General features: G+C 55.4%; 8 protein-coding genes and 1 non-coding gene across 9 annotated transcripts; 1 reads left to right on the top strand and 8 right to left on the bottom strand.

Annotated features, from left to right (window-relative positions):
- ACRALDRAFT_2133749 (uncharacterized protein) lies at positions 1-1,513 on the bottom strand (the record flags this gene model as incomplete). The annotated part of the gene is made up of 2 exons (XM_071024072.1): positions 975-1,513; positions 1-914 (listed from the first exon to the last, which is right to left on the bottom strand). Coding segments are annotated over exons 1-2 (1,359 nt in total), but the record flags the coding sequence as incomplete, so codon positions are not given.
- Positions 1,514-2,627: 1,114 nt separating this feature from the next.
- Positions 2,628-3,998, top strand: ACRALDRAFT_1028906 (uncharacterized protein; the record flags this gene model as incomplete). Its single annotated transcript, XM_071014859.1, has 1 exon — positions 2,628-3,998. The coding sequence occupies one exon, from the start codon at positions 2,628-2,630 to the stop codon at positions 3,996-3,998; it is 1,371 nt and encodes a 456-aa protein (XP_070877725.1).
- A 79-nt stretch (positions 3,999-4,077) lies between these two features.
- On the bottom strand, positions 4,078-4,387 carry ACRALDRAFT_207838 (uncharacterized protein; the record flags this gene model as incomplete). Its single annotated transcript, XM_071022334.1, has 4 exons — positions 4,078-4,126; positions 4,192-4,239; positions 4,265-4,276; positions 4,317-4,387. The coding sequence occupies 4 exons, from the start codon at positions 4,385-4,387 to the stop codon at positions 4,078-4,080; spliced, it is 180 nt and encodes a 59-aa protein (XP_070877724.1).
- A 107-nt stretch (positions 4,388-4,494) lies between these two features.
- ACRALDRAFT_2026196 (uncharacterized protein) lies at positions 4,495-6,879 on the bottom strand (the record flags this gene model as incomplete). Its single annotated transcript, XM_071020374.1, has 1 exon — positions 4,495-6,879. The coding sequence occupies one exon, from the start codon at positions 6,877-6,879 to the stop codon at positions 4,495-4,497; it is 2,385 nt and encodes a 794-aa protein (XP_070877723.1).
- Positions 6,880-7,508: 629 nt separating this feature from the next.
- ACRALDRAFT_t74 lies at positions 7,509-7,582 on the bottom strand. Its single transcript has one exon. It is a non-coding gene; the product is annotated as a tRNA-Val (tRNA).
- Positions 7,583-9,137: 1,555 nt separating this feature from the next.
- ACRALDRAFT_2085142 (uncharacterized protein) lies at positions 9,138-9,314 on the bottom strand (the record flags this gene model as incomplete). The annotated part of the gene is made up of 1 exon (XM_071022462.1): positions 9,138-9,314. A coding segment is annotated over one exon (177 nt), but the record flags the coding sequence as incomplete, so codon positions are not given.
- An 873-nt stretch (positions 9,315-10,187) lies between these two features.
- Positions 10,188-12,099, bottom strand: ACRALDRAFT_1048417 (uncharacterized protein). The gene is made up of 5 exons (XM_071015548.1): positions 11,758-12,099; positions 11,649-11,680; positions 11,303-11,581; positions 10,565-11,232; positions 10,188-10,479 (listed from the first exon to the last, which is right to left on the bottom strand). Exons 1-5 carry the CDS (start codon positions 11,966-11,968, stop codon positions 10,452-10,454), a joined length of 1,218 nt encoding a protein of 405 aa, XP_070877721.1. The 5' UTR covers positions 11,969-12,099; the 3' UTR covers positions 10,188-10,451.
- A 564-nt stretch (positions 12,100-12,663) lies between these two features.
- ACRALDRAFT_1075183 (uncharacterized protein) lies at positions 12,664-14,091 on the bottom strand. Its single transcript, XM_071018340.1, has 4 exons — positions 13,829-14,091; positions 13,681-13,774; positions 13,295-13,584; positions 12,664-13,227 (listed from the first exon to the last, which is right to left on the bottom strand). Exons 1-4 carry the CDS (start codon positions 13,847-13,849, stop codon positions 13,075-13,077), a joined length of 558 nt encoding a protein of 185 aa, XP_070877720.1. The 5' UTR covers positions 13,850-14,091; the 3' UTR covers positions 12,664-13,074.
- A 1,322-nt stretch (positions 14,092-15,413) lies between these two features.
- On the bottom strand, positions 15,414-18,351 carry ACRALDRAFT_2101282 (glycosyltransferase family 2 protein; the record flags this gene model as incomplete). The annotated part of the gene is made up of 3 exons (XM_071023054.1): positions 15,414-15,551; positions 15,638-18,205; positions 18,271-18,351. The coding sequence occupies 3 exons, from the start codon at positions 18,349-18,351 to the stop codon at positions 15,414-15,416; spliced, it is 2,787 nt and encodes a 928-aa protein (XP_070877719.1).
- Positions 18,352-19,942: the final 1,591 nt, after the last annotated feature.

Genomic DNA, 19,942 nt, shown 5'->3' with positions numbered 1-19,942 from the left:
GGGCAGCAAGGCGAGGTTGCCGTTATCGTCGTAGCGACCGGCCCTGCGTGCCTCGCGGGCCATGATGTAGTCGAGCCAGCGACCGCCGAGGAGGGAGGCGACAATGTAGCCCGTACCCGAGGGAATGTACATCAAGCCGAGAATGGAGGGGGAAAAGCCATAAGGGTCGGCCGAGTAGGCAGCCTGGACGGAGATGTTGAGGGCGAAGAGAGTGCCAAAAGTGATGGCGGCGTAGTAGACGGTGATGGCAACGGGCGGGAAGCGGAGATAGAGGAGGATGGAGAGGGGGTCGACAATCAGCTGCTTGAAGAGGACGGCCGCTCTTTTTGTGCTTTCCTTGACAGACTCGGTCGTCTTGGTTCGAGTCAGCCCCTCGGCGTTGTTCTCATTACTGTTGTTGGCGGTCACGGTAGTAGCTGGGGGGAACTTCGGCCTGGGCAAAGTCTCGGGGAGGCAAAAGACGAGGAGTAGGAGTATGACGCCACCGTAGATGGCGAGAGCCCACATGGTGGACTGCCAGCCCAGAGCCTGCGAAAGGGCACCGCCGGCAATGGGACCCACAAGGGGACCTAGGAGGGGGCCCAGGTAGAAGATGCTCATGGCGCGTCCCCTCTCCCTGGACTCCCAAATGTCGGCGATGGTGCCGGCGCCGACGGCCTGCACGCTGGCGCTGGCCCCACCGGACAGGAGACGCATGACGACGAACATGGCGATGTTGTGGCTCACAGCGCTGAGAATGGAAAAGACGATGAAGACGGCAAAGGAGACGAGGTAGATGTTGCGGCGGCCGAGGGTTTCGGAGAAAGACGACCACCAGAGAGGGAAGATGCCCATGGCGAGCATGTACAAGGCCACGGACAAGTTGGCAACGACGGGTCTGGTGTCAAATTCGAGGGATATCTGTGGAAGGGCGGCTGGATGCTGATGAGCCCATGATCACACGTGTGGGAGGGGAAGACTAGGGACAAGCCTACGGTAGAAAATGCCCGAGCCTAGAGGCCCAAGGCCACCGGCCAAGGCGACGACGGCAGTGATGGCCCATTTGGTTCGGTTGGTATACTCGTAAGGGCAGCCAAGTTCCGGGATGACGGTCAAGCGGGCCAAGAGTCCACGTTGCCGAGAGCGGGGGATGACGGAGAGCGGGCGGGAGCGGGTGGAGGAAGGTCGGGACCGGGACCGGGATCGGGGCGCACAAGCTTCCGAATCGGCTTCCGGAAATGGGACCTGATGTGCATCGGATACTGATCTGGCAGAGATGGGAGCAGTATGTTCGTCGTCCCCATCTTTTTGGAAGGACTGGCGGTCTTCGGACATGGCAGAGTGAGGCTGTGATAGATGCGACTGCTTCTCCTCTGTACTTGACCTAGTTGGACTCGCGATGGAGTTGTCAACCGGCCGGGAATCTTGAGAAGCAGGCATTTCGAAAGCCAAGGACGGAGGCGATAATGCGCGGCATTGGAGAAACCAAAGACGAGACTACAGCGGCAATGAGAGAAACGAACGAACGAAGCAACCAGGTTTATTCCTCTTCTCCAGCATTTCGCTGGTAGGGCCTCCGAGGACATGGACTTGAGCCGAGGTCGAGGTGGTGCTGCGCATGGTAATAGTAATCAAGAATGAATGTACAGCGTATGTAAGCACATTGGACGGACCCCAACCATCATCAGGGACGGCTGCACTCCGCTTGAGAACCCCCCTGTAGGATTGGGTGGTCGAGCCTAGCCTGTTCAAGGACGCTTCGCTGAGGGTGGGCCTCATCTAGAGGTTAGCATGGCCTCGGCGGTCGGGGCTTCGGGACTTCGGGAATGAGCCGGCCACGGGGATGGTTCGGGATGAATTCGATAGGCGAGGCTGCAGTTGTAAGAGTTGGATGCAGTTCGACATGGGTTAAGACAGCAATCATCATGATGCTACGTTCGTAATAGCATGAGCACGCCGTTCCGCCAGTGTCGGTTGATGGTGATATTCATGCCAATTCATTGCCGCTGTGTTTTACTGTGTCCTACAACTGCTGGCAATTGCCAACTCAGTTTGGCTTCATGGATGCCAGTGCCTAATCTCAGCAGGCTCAGACCTTTCAGTGCCGTGTTATCGATATATTAATCGCGCCGAGCTCGCAAGTCGACTGGAAGGCCTCGATACTGGGAGGCACTTCTTCGTGTGTTCAGGGATATACGAAGTAGAATCGGAGAAACCAGGTGGCCGTCTCGATGATTAGAGAACATCTTTGCGTCGGCCTGTGATGATGATGTAGCAGCATTAGGTTAATATTCCCATGTAATTACTCGGCAATCTGGACAGAGGAGAGAGGAGAGAGGAGAGAGGCAAGAGAAATAGAAGAGAGGGACGAGACGGGACGGGAGGGACGGGCTGGGAAGGATTCAAGGATTATGTAAACGAATGGACCGTTGACTCACTCTCACAATCCCCTCACCTCCTCACCCCTCAACCCCTCACCCCATTCGTCATATGTACCTGTACATGCAGGTACGTACTCTGTAGGTACGAATACTAGCATCTCAACACCATCACCCGCACTATACGGACACATCTCAGGAATAAAAAGAAAAGAAATTATTTCGACCAGACATCTCTCTTCACAAAACCTCACGCTCCACTCAACCCCAATGTCAGTCACAAACGCCTCTCCCGCCCAGGCGGCCCAGGCAGCCAAATCAGCCTCTCATGTCCTGGCAACGCTTCCGGCATCGGCTCGCAACGATGCCCTGACGGCCATCCACTCCATCCTCTCGTCGTCGCGTGACTCGATCCTCGCCGCCAATGCCGAGGACATGGAACTCGCCAAACAGGCCGCGTCCGACGGCGAGCTCTCCTCCAGCCTCGTCTCCCGGCTGGACCTCAGCAAGCCCGGCAAGTACGACGACATGCTCAAGGGCATCCTCGACGTGCGCGACCTCGACGACCCCGTCGGCCAGGTCAGCCTCAAGACCAAGCTGGACGACGACCTGATCCTCGAGCGCGTCTCCAGCCCCATCGGCGTCCTCCTCATCATCTTCGAGGCCCGCCCCGAGGTCATCGCCAACATTGCCTCGCTGGCCATCAAGTCGGGCAACGCCGCCATCCTCAAGGGCGGCAAGGAGTCGACCCGCTCCTTCGTCGCCATCGCCTCGGCCATCTCCGACGCCCTCGCCTCCACCGCCGTGCCCAACGACGCCATCCAGCTCGTCACCACCCGCGACGTCATCCCGGACCTGCTCGCCCTCGACCGCCTCATCGACCTCGTCATCCCCCGCGGCTCCAACGACCTCGTCCGCTCCGTCAAGGAGGGCACCCGCATCCCCGTCCTGGGCCACGCCGACGGCCTCTGCGCCGCCTACCTCGCCGCCGACGCCGACGAGGACCTCGCCGCCCGCGTCCTCGTCGACGCAAAGACGAGCTACCCGGCCGCCTGCAACAGCCTCGAGACCCTCCTTGTCCAGGACTCCGCCCTGTCCACCCCCGTCTTCGCCACCGCCGCCCGCGCCCTCCTCGCCGCCGGCGTCACCCTCCACGCCGACCCGCCCTCCAAGGCCGCCATCCTCGCCCTGGCCGCCGGCGACGACGGGAAAGACATCCCCGCCGCCCAGGTCGTCGACGTCCAAGAATCCGACTACGACACAGAATTCCTCTCCCACGACCTCGCCCTCAAGACCGTCCCCGACCTCGCCGCCGCCACCGCCCACATCAACGCCCACAGCTCCGGCCACACCGACCTGATCCTCACCTCCGACCCCGCCGCCGCCGAGGCCTTCCTCGCCGTCGTCGACTCGGCCGGCGTCTACTGGAATGCCTCCACCCGCATGGCCGACGGCATGCGCTACGGCTTCGGTACCGAGGTCGGCATCAGCACGAACAAGATCCACGCCCGTGGGCCCGTCGGCCTCGAGGGTCTCATGATCTACAAGTACAAGCTCCGCGGCACTGGCCAGGTGTCCCTCGCGTACGGCGAGGGCGAGGGAAAGAAGCCTTTCAAGCACGAGAAGCTTCCCCTGAATTGAATGAGGCGAAGGGAGTGAAAGTAGTAAATATACCTGGCATGACATAAGGGGGGAGCTTTGTTTTGCAAACACATGGCGTTTAGTATGAAAAGAAATGTGGAAGAGTCGCTTGAAGCCCTGATGAGTTGCTTTGATGAGAGCAAAGGAAGCTCGTTATAGATAACATTGAATAAACCACCACCGCCATCACCACGGCCGGCCATGATCGTCAACAACGTCAGCATTGCCCATGAGATAGGAACTACACCTATAATTGCATTCATTACAAGTCAACAAGTCTCATCTGATCCCATAGTGTGGTTAGTGCATGTAACACACTTGGTAAAGAAATAAAAACGCCTCCCAAAGGCATCCCACGCCAGGCCAACGCAACGGAGACCATCAGTCATTATGCAAATCCCAACCGAGACAGGGCCGTACCGCAGTCAAAGATGCATCATCCAAGCCATATCCCACCCGTCCCTTCCCACCTATTTACAAACCACCCATCCAGCCCCTAGTCTCCCCGTCCTCGGTAATTCCCCATCCTCTCAATGTTGCTCATGATACCACTCCGCCCCCCAAAACCGCTGCCCGGCCTGGGCAACCCGGGTCCCGCCCCGCTCCTCGTCCTCTCGTGGTGCGCTGCGCCGCCCGCCGCGCCCCGTCCCGGCATGACAATCGAGCTCCCCGGCGCCTTGAGGCCCGACGGCCGCGAGACGCTACCTCGCAGGTTCTCGTTGCCCCATTGCGTCTGCGACCGCGATGCCGGTCCCGGCGTCCTCATCTTGCCCGGCGTCCGTGTCGGCGCTGGCGCTGGCGCAGGCGTCGGCTCTTGTGGTGCCGGTGCCGCCGTCTTCTTAACCGCCGTGCTGGGTTGTTGCTGCTGTTGCTGAGGCGGCGGCGGCGACGAGACGGTCTGCATGGCCATCATCTCCTCGGCGAGCATCACCAGCTCGCCTTTTTCGACGCGTTCCTTCTCGAGCAGGGCCCGCAGGTCCGAGTTATCGCCCTGTACCGTGCGCAGGACCGCGTGGAGCTTCTCGACTTCGGCCCCCAGCTCCTTGATCTGCGCCGAGTGGCGGATCGCCTGGGCCTTGCGCTCTTCCTCGGCCGCCTGCATGTGCGGGTCGACCCGGGTCATGGTGGCGTCCCGTCCGAGCCGCAGCCTCTCGTTCTCCTCGCCGAGCTCCCCAATCTTGCTTTCCAGCTCGCGCACCTTCTTCTCCCACCGGCCCTCGTAGCTCTTCTTGAGCGCCGTCACCTTGGTCTCGTGCTTGCTCTTGTAGAGGGCGTGCAGCTCGCGCGCCACCCGCTCCACGGCCATCTCGACTTCCTTGGAGGCGTTGTGGTTGTTGTTGTTATTATTGCCATTGACCCCGCTGGGGCTCCTCGACTTGTCCCGGGCGTTCTCCTCGGTCGCCCTTCCGGCGCGCATGCCGGCGAGTTTGCTCTCGGCCTCCTGCGCCATCGTCTCGGCCGCCTCGCGACGCTGTTCGCTTTCGGAAAGCTTGTATTCGAGCTCCTCGCGCTCGCGTTGGCCCAGGACGATCTCCTCCTTGACGCTTCGCAGGACCGACTCCATCTCGCGACTGCGCCTTTCCCAGCCTTCCTTTTCGGCGACGAGCTGCTCTCGCTCCGATTCGACCTCACGTACCCGCTCCATGCTCTCGCCCACGCGCTTCTCGGCATCACCGACGGCCGTCTTGAGGGAGTGGACTTCGGCTTCTTTGCCGCTCAGAGAAGCCTTGAGGCTGCTAATCTCGGAGAGGAAAGTAGACTTGAGACTTTCGAGTTCGCGTGGAGTGATGGTGGGAATGCTGCGAGGGGTGGGCATGGGAGGGATGTCAAAGTCGAGAAGGCTCTGGGCGGGCCGCGCCGGGGTAGCTGCGTAGCCGCCGGCGGTGCTGCTGAGGTGGTTGTTGGGCGGGGAGGTGTTGGTCGACCTGCCGTGATCTCTGCCGGGAAAGCGAAGCTGGTCGGTGAAGTCCATGAGGAGATTTGTGGTGTTCCCGGATGAATCTTGTTGGATGGACATGGGACGGGGGGTTTGTGATGGCGAGTGGCCGCCGGATCTAGCTCGCGGGGTCATGCCACCGAGAAGTGATGACTTGGTTGGGCTGTTTCCGAACCTGGCAAGCATGGTCAATTCGGGAACGGCAGAGAAGGTACTAAAGGCGCTCATCATGGTGTCGTCTGGACCGGGAGTCCCTTCGAATGAGTTGTCGTGGTGCATCTCAGTGTCGACGCCGCCATTATCCACGCCGTTCATCCTGTCGTGCCTGGAACCAGGGCTATCGGCGTAGACATCCCGACCTCGTTCGACAACATCATCTTGGCGTTCCTTCTCTTCCTCGTCATCTTCGTCTTCAAAAATCTGGATCGCCTTGGCCAGACCCTTGTTATCGCGCATGGCGTCCTCCAAGCTCACAGTTCTTTCGCGGGAAACGGACCGCGAGCTTTCGGCCGCATCACTGATCGGGTTGCTGACCCTGACGGGGAAGCGCTTTTCGGAAGAAAGGAGGCTCTTGCGGGAGGAACGCGCTGGGGAAGATAGTTGACGGTCGAAATTCGGTTCTGAAGAGCTGAGGATCTTCAGGGGCGATAATTCATTGCCCGACATGATGCGGGAATGCCGTTGCTTGGGAGGTGACATGATATTCTCCTTCCCGGGTCCTAATGATGGACCAGCGTCGCTTTCGAGATGGAAGGCGGCAGAGGTACTGGTGATAGGGCCGCTCTTGGTAGCGTCGGTGGTAGCAGTGGCAGTGGCAGTGGCAGTGTTGGTGGTGGTGGTGGATTGCTCCGTGTAGACATGGACTTCGTACTGGTCGTAGCGGCTTGTGGGCGGTGTAGCGCGGTTCAGTGTCGATTGTTTTGTGGGTGAAAGAGGCGATGCCATTGTGCACGACGAAAAGCAAAGAGACTTGGTGTTGGGGAGAGAAACAGATGGGTTCGTTTCAAAGCACACCCTTGTTTGGTAGGACCAGAATTTGATTGTTCAGGTCTTTTTTACTTGTCATCACGGGAGAGGAAGAAGTTTCGAGGTACAAGAGATGAAGTACGAAGTACTTGGTAATTAAGCATCGTTGTTTACCTGGCAGGTACTGTTGCCCAGCAACTTCCTGCACGTTCTTCACACTACAATGGAAGTCACTACGCCGTTGGCCATTGGGCATCACAATTGGCCGCGAACGCTCTCACTAAAGTGTGACTTCTGCCAATGGAGTGCAGAGCTGTAAGGTACCTGACTGATCACAGCGGCTTTCTTCAGAGATTCTCTGTTGCCAGGGCTTTTGGGCGTTCAAACGTTGCAAAATTAGAGGGACACGCTTCCCCACATACTGGAGATTACAGAACGATTCTCTCCGTGCATTAGATTCCACAAATACTGTATGTGGCTAATCTTGGCATACGAAGTATTCGCAGGCTGAACAAAGGGTGACGGAAGAAGGGGAAAAAAAAAAAAAAAAAGGTGAAAAAGGAAATGCCAAAAAAAAATCAATTATGGATGACAGAAGCAAAAAATAATGATTCGGGGGAGGCTCGATCTCCCGACCTTCAGTGTGTTAGACTGACGTGATAACCAACTACACCACCAAACCATTGCTGCTTGTTGAGTTGTGAGGCTCCAGTTCAACCTAAGAGGGCCACCTACACCTTAGGGCCCATAATGCGATCCACTTGAACTTGCGATATGCTCAGTGAGGTCCAACAAAACCAAAACAATCAAGAGCTGACCTTGGATGTTTCTGAATCCTACATCCCCCCCGTACTGTAACCAAAGGAAGTGGAGGCTATCGTGCATGAGTTTGGGAAAAGTAAATGCGAGCCAGAACGAAGTCCAGCCAAGAATCAACTGAACACGGCCTTGGACGGCAAAAAGCCTTCCACTCTCAGGCATTATGAGCTGGCAATCAAACGCCTGAAGGACTTCTTCAAAGTCGAGGATGAATCGGAAGGGCTGAAGGAGCTGACGGAATCATCGTTGAGAGGCCCTCGGGCCGTCACCCACTCTTCTCGCGACCAGTTCCTTGCAGACTGGGTCCTCCTCCATGAACGCCCTGACACGAGTATCCAGGTCGCTCGTGCCTCCGTATCGTTTCCGGTTGATATATCGGTTGGCAAACCAGTCGATATCTGTCCAGTTTTCCAGAGCGTTGGCGACCAGGAACCCTCCGTCCTTTCCGGCCTCGGTCCACTCGTCCGCCAGCCGCACTTCTCCAAACATGCCCTGCTCCCGGCTCCTCACAATGTTCAGCAGCTGGCCAAACTGCGTCAGATAATCCGTGTAGGCGAATTCGTACGCCATGAATGTAGTGTCGGGAAAGTTTCCGAGCCATAATGGAGGCTTGAAGAACTGGAGGGGCACCACACGGCTCCATTCCCAATCTAGTACAGAGATGACCTCCATATCCTTGTTCAATATCAAGTTGTAGAGTTCCAGGTCACCATGAACCAAGACAAACGGACCTCGATCAAGGCGAGGATCCACCCAATCTCTCGTGTATTGACGGAAGATGTCGAGGTGGTATAAACGATCCGCGGCTTCATCTTCATCCAACTCGTCACTCCGGTCCTTCACGAATGCGTTATCCGCCATCTTCAGCAGCATCTCAACGTACTCATTTGCCGAGGAAAGAGTTCCGTCTCCACCACCGTGAGAGGCTTGGATCTCGGAAGGTTGAAAGCCCTGCAGTTCTTACATGTTGAGGTCGATGGATGTCGTCTTCTTCCGCACTTGAATGCCGTCTTTCCCACGTGTCAGGGATCCAATGGAAGCGAACTCGAGTCTTCTCAGTTGGATACATATATCGGCAAGCGATGTAAATAATCGCGTCCGCTGTTCATCGTCAAGTTCACCCATTTGCACAAGGGAAAGCCTTTGGCCCTCGACGTATTCGAGAATGAGGAAAGAAGACAGTGGCTCAGGGTTGTCGGCTAGGGCAAATGCAATGAGCTTCGGGATTGGGATCGTAGTGCGTTCAGAAACCAGCCTTACGAGGGAAAATTATGTCAGAAGGGTATCACAAATAGCAGATTAAAGCAGACGTACTGCATCGTGGCAATCTCGCTCTCAAGCTTATGCCTCGCACCAAACGCCAGGCAAGGAGCCAGAGGGACGCGCACTACCCATCGCTCGTCGTCGCCAAACTGCACAAAGTAGCATATATTATAGCTGCCGCGCGCAGGTTCTCTGAAGAACCGGCAAGGTTCGTCGTTGCGATACGACGACGCTAGATTGCATACATGCTCCTCGGCGATGGATGCGATGAACTGATCGCGCTCATGGTGAATACGCGACTGTACGACTGGGTCCCTGAACTGCTGGGGGCCGGGTGACATGTCGGTATTGGTTTATGTAGTTGCCGACATGACCGTTCGCTATGCATGGAAATGGGAATGGCAGAGGCGAACGAGATGAATTCGGTTTCCAAGAGTTGAATGTCAAATGTGCTGGAGTGAATTGGCCCGAGCGCAGGATACAGGACGCCCAGTCCAGTCACCGACAGATCGAAGAGTAGCGGGCGCCTGATTTTAAGGATGTTCTGGTGGCCGGATCAACTCGTTAGACGCTGTACGGGTTGACTAGAAGTCCAGTGGCGGCCTTTTGGAGATTCACAGATGGGATGTGTCTCTCCAAGGACGTGCCTCTCGAGGCTATGCGATGATGGCTGGTTGGATGGGTTAACACTTGTGTATATAAGTTTATGGCAAGCTTCAATAGACTCCATTCATGTGGCATCGCATCGAGTACAGCGTAGGTCACGGCTGGCCGCTAAACCCGACTGAATACCCTCGTCCACATCAGCAACAGTCACATCCTTGACCGTCTAATATTTAGAATCATGTCCTTGAAAAGAAGATCCCAGGCTGTCGAGCGGAACCTATTCCCGGTAAACTTATGAACCCTGCTACGTGGATGCATCTATCTCGTGAAGCGGGAAATGGCCCAACAAAAGATTGAGGTGTGATGTGTCATCAGGACCTTGTACACCGCCTTTTTCCCGTGGCAAAAGGATTGGTGAAATTCGTCGGACAGTAAGGATGATGCTCCGGTTGATGAAGACTTGCCATGTCGCTCGCCTGGTGAGGAATGCATCAGGAGGGACGGAAGGGAAAGAGCCCACAGTCCATCATCACAATAGGACGATAACGCGACTGTTGACGACATCAGAATGCATTATGGAAGATCTTTGGAGTATTCGTCGAACGAGGTTTGTGCAACACGGGTAGAATATGGAAGGCAAACTCCAATGAGACGACTCATGTCAGTGAAACGGATATCAATTTTGATGTAGAAGGCCGGCGCAGATTTCCAGAGACGCCCAAGCATGTATAAGTACAAGAGTCCCGGCCCAAAACATGGCAGCTAGCTACGCCAGCCTACGAGGGCAATTGAACAGATGGTTCTCGAGAAAACCGTAGCCAAGATCATCTCCCACTTCCAACCCCATGCAGAGTGTCCGTCGCTTATTTCTGGTTCTCGGGGCGGAGAGAGCTAAACGGTGACACGATATTAGCAAATGTGAACATGGCGGGAGAGCCCGGGAAAGAAAGAGTGAGTGGAAAAAAAAGTCACATACCGAACGGCCTTGCCGGCGCGCCAGATCTCCATGTTGCGAATCTCCTCCATCTCGGCCTCAAACTTTTGCCTGTAGTCCTTCTGGCCGTTGTACTCGAGCGAGCGCCTGGTTTCGGTGCCGTCCTGGACAGAGTCGTAGAGCTGGTTGAAGACGGGCTTCAGGGCGTCCTTGAACTTGGGGGTCCAGTCGATGGCACCGCGGCGGGCGGTGGTCGAGCAGGCCTCGTACATCCAGTCCATGCCGTTGGCGCCGATGAGGGGGTACAGAGACTGCGTGGCCTCCTCGACCGTCTCGTTGAAGGCCTCGCTGGGGCTGTGGCCGCGCTCGCGGAGAACCTCGTACTGGGCGAGGAACATGCCGTGGATGCCGCCCATCAGGCAGCCGCGCTCACCGTACAGGTCAGAGATGACCTCCTTCTCAAAGGTGGTCTCGTACAGGTAGCCGGAGCCGATGGCCACGCCGAGCGCCTGGGCCTTCTCGCGCGCCTTGCCGGTGACGTCCTGGTAGACGGCGAACGACGAGTTGATGCCGCGGCCCTCACGGAAGAGGGACCGGACGGTGCGGCCGGAGCCCTTGGGGGCGACGAGGATAACGTCAACGTCGGTGGGGACCTCGACCTTGGTGATGTCCTTGAAGACGGGGGAGAAGCCGTGGGAGAAGTAGAGGGTCTGCACAATGTGAGTTAGTTTTCAAAACTGACTACAATTTCTTATTGTCGCTTGGTCTGATCAAACGCACCTTGCCCTTGACAATCTGGGGCTTGATGGAGGGCCAGGTCTCGCTCTGCGCGGCGTCGCTGAGGAGGTTCATGACAATGGTGCCCTTGGAGATGGCCTCATCGACCTCGAACAGGTTCTTGCCGGGAACCCAGCCATCCTGGATGGCATCCTCCCAAGACTTGCCGTTCTTCCGAACACCGACAATGACGTTCAGGCCATTGTCACGGAGGTTGAGGCCCTGGCCGTGACCCTGAGAGCCGTAGCCGATCAGAGCGAGGGTATCGTTCTTGAAGTACTCCTAGAGTAGGCGTCAGCATGGTCGGTCTATTTCATAAATAGAAGCCATCGTTGTTCTTCTGACTCACCAGGAGCTTCTCCTGAGGCCAGTCGGAACGCTCTGTATGGTGGCATTTGCCGTTAGCTTGAAAACTTTTTTCCCGACGTTGTACTTCGCGAGGCCTTCTCGAGCCATACCGTAGACGTCCTCCTTGTGGCCGGCAAAGTCAACCGTCTTGACACCGCGGGTCTGCTGGTGCTGGACGGGGGCAGCAAAGGCCTTGGTGACCTGGCCGGTGGCCCGGACCAAGCTCCTGGCAGCGACAAAAGTGCGCTGCTGGGTGGCAGGAGCCGTCAATTGACGGGCCATTGGCGACCGCAGCGCCTTGGAAAAGCTTCGTGAGGCCATTGTGACTGTGATTTTGACGGGGGAGGAGGGATGAATCTGGAGGAGACGAAGAAGGAAAAAAATAAAAATAAAAAAAAAGTTGATGTGGAACAAAGATGGTAGAAAAAGACGGTCAAGGGGGTCGGAGGAACTTGACCGACATGCACTTTGCTGGAATGGGGAAATTTTTTTGCTGGCCCGAGTGGTCTAGTCAAAGCTTCCCCGACTTCGGCCATTGTTGACGAATTGGCCGGGATCCTAGTCCAGTGGGGATGGGATAGCAACCGGGGTGATGAGCGATAAGTACCAGTGACTTAGTATTAGGCGCATTTTGCCGAGATTTCATGTTCCTGGTACTTGACTGGGTTCGGATCGCGCAACCGGTTGTATGCAGCAACCGCCAAAGTTCCAATCCCAATGCGTACCGTTATACGTGTACGTGCCAATACAGTACCTACTTCGTACGTGTCCGTTGTAGTGTACATTACCTGCGCTACAGGCCGACTTTTGTCGATTAGCGACCGCCACCGAACGCTGAAATGACTGTATTATAACGACATGATCCCTCGAGTAGCTGTCCCCTCTTCTCCCTTGCCGAGATACGTCTCAACTCGGATACGAAACGACATCCTTTGCCGGCCAACACCAACCATTTGTCCATAAACCCAGGTTGCCACATCATCGAGGTATAGCGGAAAAGCGGCCACATGGCCGAAGGACATGCGAGACCGCAGCTCACCATTATAAAAGCCCTTGGACACTCCATAACTTCTTAAGCACCCACTCTCTGAATGTAGGGAGTGTACGCATTAGAATCAACTACCGAACACGCTACGCATGGCCGGCCTCTGGCTGAGCCCTGAGGCAACCGAAATACAAACGCCGAAGAATGCTTATAGAGTGCATACATGCTCCTCAGTCAACCTCGATATCAATTTCCGCTTCTCTTTCCTTACCGCCCCTTCGAACCTCCCCTCTGCCGTCCCCTCTGCCCTGCTTCTCCTCGACCTTCGCCAAGGAGACTATTGGGTTCCCCGCCAGTGTACGAAGCCGGGACGGGAGTAGTGACTAGGGACCCCAGGCCTAAAGCTCGGTGCTTCTGCCCAAGATGTATCGCGATGAGAACCCTATTTCAGCACCCGATCGTAGGCTATGCCCTTTACTGTGCCACCTCCCATTGACGTCCGAACATTCCTCTTGAACCCTTCCCTGTTCAAACGTAGATCGTCGGCTGCTTCTTTGTTGAGGGGGTCGGAGGCGTTCGGCTCCAGGAACAGAAACTGCCCGATGGTCAGTACTGGCACCTCTTGTTGCTCTAGAGAAGATTTGAGACGGAAACACCCCTACCTGTAGACCGACAATGACGGCATTCAAGTTCAAAACTGGCTTCCAGTCTTCACGCAGAATATTGAGGCACACCTTGCCCTCGAGGTCGATGTTGGGGTGGTAAATCTTTTCCTTGCAGCGCACTTTGGGCGGGTCGTGCGGGAAGTTTTGGTTGATGTCAAAGGTAAATGTGAAGCGTCCCGTGCGGTACATGCCCTCGTCGGGCTCGATCGTCAGTGTGAAGTGGAGGATGTCGTCGGGGTTTGGGAAGTCTGTCTTCATGGTGCTGCCGAGCGACAGCTCTGACAGGTCTGGAAAGGAGGCAGTAGTCAGTACCGTGGGCAAGAAACAGACGGCGGCCATATGGGAATAGATCGCAACGAATGCGCAACGGCAAGAGGACATACCCTTCTGAACCCGTAGTTGCGCCGCAGTCACCTTCTTCTTCTTGCCACCAGCAGCCGCGTTCTCCGCATTCTCCGCCTTCTGCTGCTCCTTTTTCTACTCAAGGTCAGTTTCTGCCTCGGAAAGGGAATGTAAGGCATAGAGCAGTACCATAGACCAAATCTTCAACATCGTGCCGGCGGCGACGGATCCCCCGCCAATGTACCCCTCTATAAACGCAGCGTATGCGTGATAACCGACAAGTCTACGGGGAAGAACAGCTCCTTCCTCAAGGTCGCTAAGCAAAGGGAGGTGGTCGGGAGAAAAAGAAAGGGCGGCTTTTGGTTGAATCTGGAAAGTATATCGTCTTCTCGAGGGTGTGTCTGTTCGCTGGGTCGGTATCGCGTTGGGTTCCTTTATTACCCTGCGCCTGATGGTTGATAGTTTGACGGTGGCGGAGGCGCTGATAAGATAAGCCTAGTCGGCCCTCACTCTTCCGCTCCGAGCTACGAAGTACAGCCTCAGACTCAAACTCGAAAGTCAAGTTCACAAGTACTATGTATTAGTAAGTCCACGTGACCCTCGTAAGGTTAGGTAGGAAGGCGAGTATCAGTACCTATCCAATAAACCTGTTCGGTATAGCTGGCATAGGCGTTACACTTACACTTTTAGGTTACGAATACAAGTTACCTACCACGGGATACGATACTTTCGCATCTAAATTAGGTAGACTCTGGGCGTAAGGTTCTTGGACATAGAAAGGTGAACTATGTACAGTTATGTCGAGTTACCTACTGTATATACCGAGTCATCAGCATGAGGATTCGAAAATTATCGAAATAATCGAAATATATATATGGACAAGACCCCCTTCAAGTATGACATTCAACCCAGTACGCTGCGCGACCATGTCTATACAACATGGACCCGAGTTAATGACCACGACGAGCAGCCTCTTGTCACCATGTCCTCCCATCTCCACGATGCCTGTCTTTCGCGTAGCCGCCGTGCCGGCACAGAAAGCTCGGGACCTGCGGCAACAGGGGGCGGAATTGGGGGAGACCGACTACCACGAGCTCGACCTCGTGCTGGACGACGCCAGGTAAAGACACGCTTCGCCAGCAGCTGATGGATGAACCGACCCATACAAGAGTCCCGTCCTCTCCGCCGTCGCCTATATGTCCGTGAAGGACGCCCACTCGTACCACACGGGGCACTTACCCTATGATATCGTTAATCAATATCGTCAATCTACGGGTACAGGAGTCGGCACGTTCCGCTGCCTCGTATTAAGATAACTATAGGCGTGGGCGTGGAAGAGAGAACCGAAGACGAAGACGAGCGGATCATTTACGTCAAGCTGGAACGTGGTATGCGCGGTCCGCGGGCGAGATCGCCCAACAACTGGTTGCTGCGCCCTCTACACACAAAATGAAGGAAGATGAAAACCATCGTCAAAAGTATGCTATTATATGAAAGAAAAGGCCAAACAAAAGGCTATTTTGAGGTATCCTTGGTGTCGTCCCAAATCCGAATCTGCGCAAGTTCGTTTTACTACAACAAGAAAAAATTACATACGTACATGAGAACGCCGCCATATCCATGACAAAAGGTGAGGCTGCCAACTTGGGTAAGCAAAATCTACATTGGGTTCGGTTTCCCCCGATATCCGTCCGTCGCGGGCGCGAACCCCATACCGCGCCACGCGTCGCATACTGCTCGCTTGCCGTCGAGCGGGAGAGAGACACCCAGCCCTTTACCGTCTGGCAATACAGCACATGATACCCGTCTTGCCCAGGAACCAGAGGAAGCCAGTGAAGCGGACGAGGGAGAGCACAGCGGTGGAGTACAGAAGGAAGGCGAAGAAGGTCGACGAGCGTGCCGTGACATCATCCTGCAATTTAGTTAGCGGCGTTGCTTCACAAGGATCAAGGGGAAGACAGGAAAAAGAAAAAAAAAACGGAGTGGAGGGAATCTTACCCCAAAGCCAAAAGAGTTAAAGTTATCAGTGGTGATGAAGACGATGAGGGCCAGGTTGCTAAAGAGCCAAGAGATGACCAGACCCGTCCGGAAAGACTTGTACGAGTCTTCAACGTCCTTCTTCTCCGACTCGGGTTCCTCCTTGAAGGGTTCCAGGGCGCGCCGCACAGTCTGCTCGAACTGGCTGTCAATGTCCTCCTGGGGTTTGTCAATCTCCTCCACGACGGCCTCGTCCTTTTCGCCCTTGCTGATTTGCGCCGACGGGAGGGCTTCTGCCTTGTCCGATCCCTTGGTGCCCCAGGACACGTCGTGCCAGTTGTTGAAGGCGTAGACCATGAGGATGTTGATGTACGTGGACATGAGCACCAGGTAGTAAGGCCAAGAGTGGAACATGTGCCAGGGATCCAGGTACAGGAACGAAGCGATGAAATTCAGGCCGTAAATGGTGACCAGGGCCACGAGAATGACACCGGCTGCATTCTCTCCACCGAAGAAGCTGTTGACGAAAGCGCTACCCGATTCCAGGCTGATCTGATCGCCGATGGGTTTGTCGAACGCGCGGACCACCAGGTAAATGGAGAGGACCAGGATATACGTCTGGATGAAGCCAAAGACGCAGAAGGACGCGATATAGGTGAACTTGGAACCCTTGGGACGGTTACCCAGCGCCAAGACGAATTGGATGATGAGGAAGGCCGCATAGGCGTATTGCAGTATAGAATGGATGATGGGCGTAGCGTCGTTTCCGAAGGGCCAGGCGGTGTGCGGGCTCGAGCTGGCCGTCCCGTCGGTGGGCGTGCCGACGAGGTCCATGATGATCTTGGTCGTCAGGTAGTACGAAGCCAAGCTGAACCAGGTGAAAACGACACTGAGGAAATTGTAGATGAGCTGGACGTGGAAGAAGAACATGCGGACAATGTTGTGACCGCTCTTGTACATCCGGCCGAAATGCATAAGAGAGTAGAGGGAGGCGGCGAAGGAGCCGTTCAGCCAACGGCGACGCTGGCTGATAAACTCGGCGGCACCTTCGGGAACATCGGTCTCGCCCTTGGCGGCCTTGATATAGCTAAGATGCCACTTTTGACCGGCCTTGGCCACGAGTTCGAAGCAGAGAATTCGGTCTTCGGCCAAGAACATGTTCTTCTTGAAGATATTCATGCCATCGATACCCTTCTTACCCAGGATCTTCGAGAGCGTCTGGTCGCCATGGAAGTACTGCTCTAGGGGCCGACCCATAATCGCTCGGAATCGGTAGGCCGAGAAAGCACCCGGCAGCACGGTGACGTAACCAAACGAGCTCTCGAGGGGCTTGTCCAGAATATTAGAGATCTTGTACTCGAAATTCTGCACCGCGACCAGCGGATTGAACAGCTTCTTGCCGCCCTTGCCTAACATAGCGTGAATCTCGCCGCAGGCGCCACCAAGATCCTTATCGTTGTAGAAGCCTTCCCAAAGCGCGAGCAGAGAGCGGGGGCTCGGCTTTGTGCCGGCATCGAGCAAGATGCAAATCTCGGGATTCAGGATGCGGCCAAAGGCGTTGAAGAGCCAGCGGTGCGAGTTGATCTTCTTGCTGTTCTTCTGCTTGAGGCAGAAGATGAACTGAACGGGCGGCAGAGTCGATGGGCCGTCGTCAACGGGCCGGACGAGCTGTTGGCTGGGCGTGACGGATAGCTGGCTCGTGTACTCGAAGATGTGGGCCACCGTCTCCTTGCCGTCGACGTCCTTCTTGACGACTCCGTCCTGGTAAATGCCGACGGTGGCCAGGACGTCGAGGACGTTCTTGTCGGCCTTTTCGATACCGTCGAAGACGAGGCACACGACAATCTTTTGCCAGGCCGGGCCGCCCTTGTTCCAGAACGTCGACTTTTTGAGGTTCACAATGTCCCGGATGTTCTGCATAACGCCGTGCAGTGTTCTGGAGAGCAGCTGCTTGTCTTCGTTGTAATAAGTGATGGCGATGAGCACCTCGGTATGTCGATTGTACATGCGAGGACGCAGGTCGTAGCCGTTCTTGAGCGTAAAGTCATTCGGGTCGCAGGTTGCGGCGGTGTATCGCATCTTCATAAACTCTTCGCTGCCGCCCTCGACGTCGCGGTACTTGGGCTGGACGGCGTTCTTGATGGCGCTAGGCACGGGGTAATCGATGCTGAGGACGGAGCCCTGGTTGAGCTTGATCTTTCGTGTGGCGTAGCGCTTGAGTCCGCCCGTCTGCGCGCCAGGCTGTTGGCGACGGACCCAGCTCTCGTCCGAATCTACCGTGGATGCCGGCCGGCCGTATCCGAATCCTCCATTGTCGACGCCAAGCTCCGGGCGATATCCCGTGGACATGCCGAAGGAGTCGGGTGGAACAGGGGTCCGCGAACCAGCGCCGGGGGCGTATGATTCCGTGAGACTATAGGCAGACACTGGGCGAGGTGGAGGTTCTTGGGCTCCGAGGTGGTTATGGTTATCGAACGGGTTGGCCTGGGCTCCGAGGTGATTGTCGAATGGGGAGACCCGGCCATGGGGATCTCTCAAGAGAGATTGACCAGCCTCGTCGACGCCATCTTCTTGGGGTGGTAGATGATACTACAGGCATTTTCAATTAGCATATATTCAGTGCCTCTATCAAGTTAGAAGGAAAAGAAGCTTACCCTGCTTCCATTTCCAGGAGGCAGGTCCTGCAGGTTGTGGTCTTCAAATTCGCGGCCACCGCCTGGGCCGTTGTATGCCATGATTGCTGTCGTTCAGGAGGAAGGGGAAGTAGCTCGAAAGACGATTTGCGTCGATGCTAGCTAGGAAGAAACAGGAGAGCAAGTTACCGCTTCCGGGTATTCCCTCGATATCGGGTGCCTCTTCTTGCCGTCGCGGGAAGTTTTCAGAACAAACAACGAATGGAATCAGCTGGCTTCTCGTTCTCGTTTCCAGATAACCTCAGGCGAAATTCGCCCGGGAATCGCAGATCGTCTAGGAAACGGCACCGGCTGATAACGCGAATCAGTGGTAATTAGCACCAGGTCCTATGGAAGCGAGTGATGAAGTGGTGAAGCGAATGAGAGTAGGGAGGGCAATTTGGGGTTGGCCTGGTCCTTAAGGTAGGGGGTAGATCGGAAGGAAAGGAGGCCTTGTGTAAACGCCTTATGGTGCCTGGTAAAGAAAGAAAAAAAAAAGACAGGGGATGGACCAGGACGGGCATGGGGCTAGCTTGGGTAACAAGGGGGAAAAGGAGGCGCACCAACTTGGCACTAGCCGACGACAACGCAGGAGCCCGCTGCGCTGGATGCTGCGCCAGTTCCTGTGGCTTAGCAACGGGCTAGTACTTCGTATGTATTTGAATAGCAAAACCAGTACCTAGGTACTTTGTAATTAGCTGGCATCCAACGGGGTGGCGCGAAATCTCTGGTTCTACGAACACTTCGTACCGTTGTACATACGTACTTGTTAAGGTTGTATCTATCATTAGCACTTTTGTATGGGGTACATTGCTAAGGCGATCAAAAAGTGGACACCTGTAGCGTGTCCGGGATGTGTTGACCAGTGTGAGGGCTGGGTTTAGTTGGAGGGAGCCGACTGTCGACGTATCGTCTACAACGTGTACCTTCCCTGGTTCCTAACACAACAGGCAAGATGAAACAGGATTTCCCCTATGACTCGCGGTCTGTCCGTCCTGGCACCACAGCGAGAACGTTTAGAAATTGAGGGATCTGCCGAGCTCTTTCAATTGATGAATTTCACTCAAGACAGAGGAAAAGAGGAACCTGGCACGATAAATAATGGCTGGAAAACACGCCACATCCATTCTTACGGCCTGAAATTCCAGCTGATGGCCAGTCTGAGAAGTGATATGGATAGTCATGACGGTAAATATAAGCTGACTCCTTTTGGGGGTTTCCAACACCTGGCAGTGTGCCTAGTTACAGTGTCAGAATGACGTTCGCAATGGCAGGTATTCCTGCCCAAGTTTATAGCGAGCCAAAACTCGCCCGAGCAAGTAGTGTATAGAGAAGAGAAATAATTTGGGTAAAGAGTGAACTCGAGTTTTCGCGCGTTTTCTGGACAAGCAATACTGATAACTCATAAACACCTTTAACGCAGTTCTATGTCCGAGACTGTATGGCGGATCTCTTTTCCTTAAACGCTTCGATGAATTCCAGTCTGTCTGGCTTTACCAGCCAGAAAGATATACGACTATGTTATTGATTAGATCGTCAACACAGTTACACAACGCAGAGCACATCAGAGTAGGTCGGTTTCACGTTCCCTGTCTTACAATGACGCCTTGGGATAGCTAAACCCGACGACGCCAAGAAGTCACCTTCAACATCG

This window comes from Sodiomyces alcalophilus, assembly GCF_042370955.1.
Source record: "Sodiomyces alcalophilus JCM 7366 unplaced genomic scaffold ACRALscaffold_2, whole genome shotgun sequence".
Classification (NCBI taxonomy): domain Eukaryota; kingdom Fungi; phylum Ascomycota; class Sordariomycetes; order Glomerellales; family Plectosphaerellaceae; genus Sodiomyces; species Sodiomyces alcalophilus.
This window is presented reverse-complemented; position numbering and strand designations above follow the sequence as displayed.

Excerpts from the sequence above, each read along its gene's own strand:
- ACRALDRAFT_1048417 (XM_071015548.1), bottom strand. The coding sequence starts at position 11,968 with ATGGCCTCACGAAGCTTTTCCAAGGCGCTGCGGTCGCCAATGGCCCGT. Across the intron at positions 11,681-11,757 it reads CCACAAGGAGGACGTCTACG|AGCGTTCCGACTGGCCTCAG; the intron begins GTATGGCTCGAG and ends GCCACCATACAG. Across the intron at positions 11,233-11,302 it reads CCCAGATTGTCAAGGGCAAG|ACCCTCTACTTCTCCCACGG; the intron begins GTGCGTTTGATC and ends CACATTGTGCAG.
- ACRALDRAFT_1075183 (XM_071018340.1), bottom strand. The coding sequence starts at position 13,849 with ATGTTGAAGATTTGGTCTATG. Across the intron at positions 13,775-13,828 it reads TGTTGAAGATTTGGTCTATG|AAAAAGGAGCAGCAGAAGGC; the intron begins GTACTGCTCTAT and ends GACCTTGAGTAG. Across the intron at positions 13,228-13,294 it reads CCGTCATTGTCGGTCTACAG|TTTCTGTTCCTGGAGCCGAA; the intron begins GTAGGGGTGTTT and ends ACCATCGGGCAG.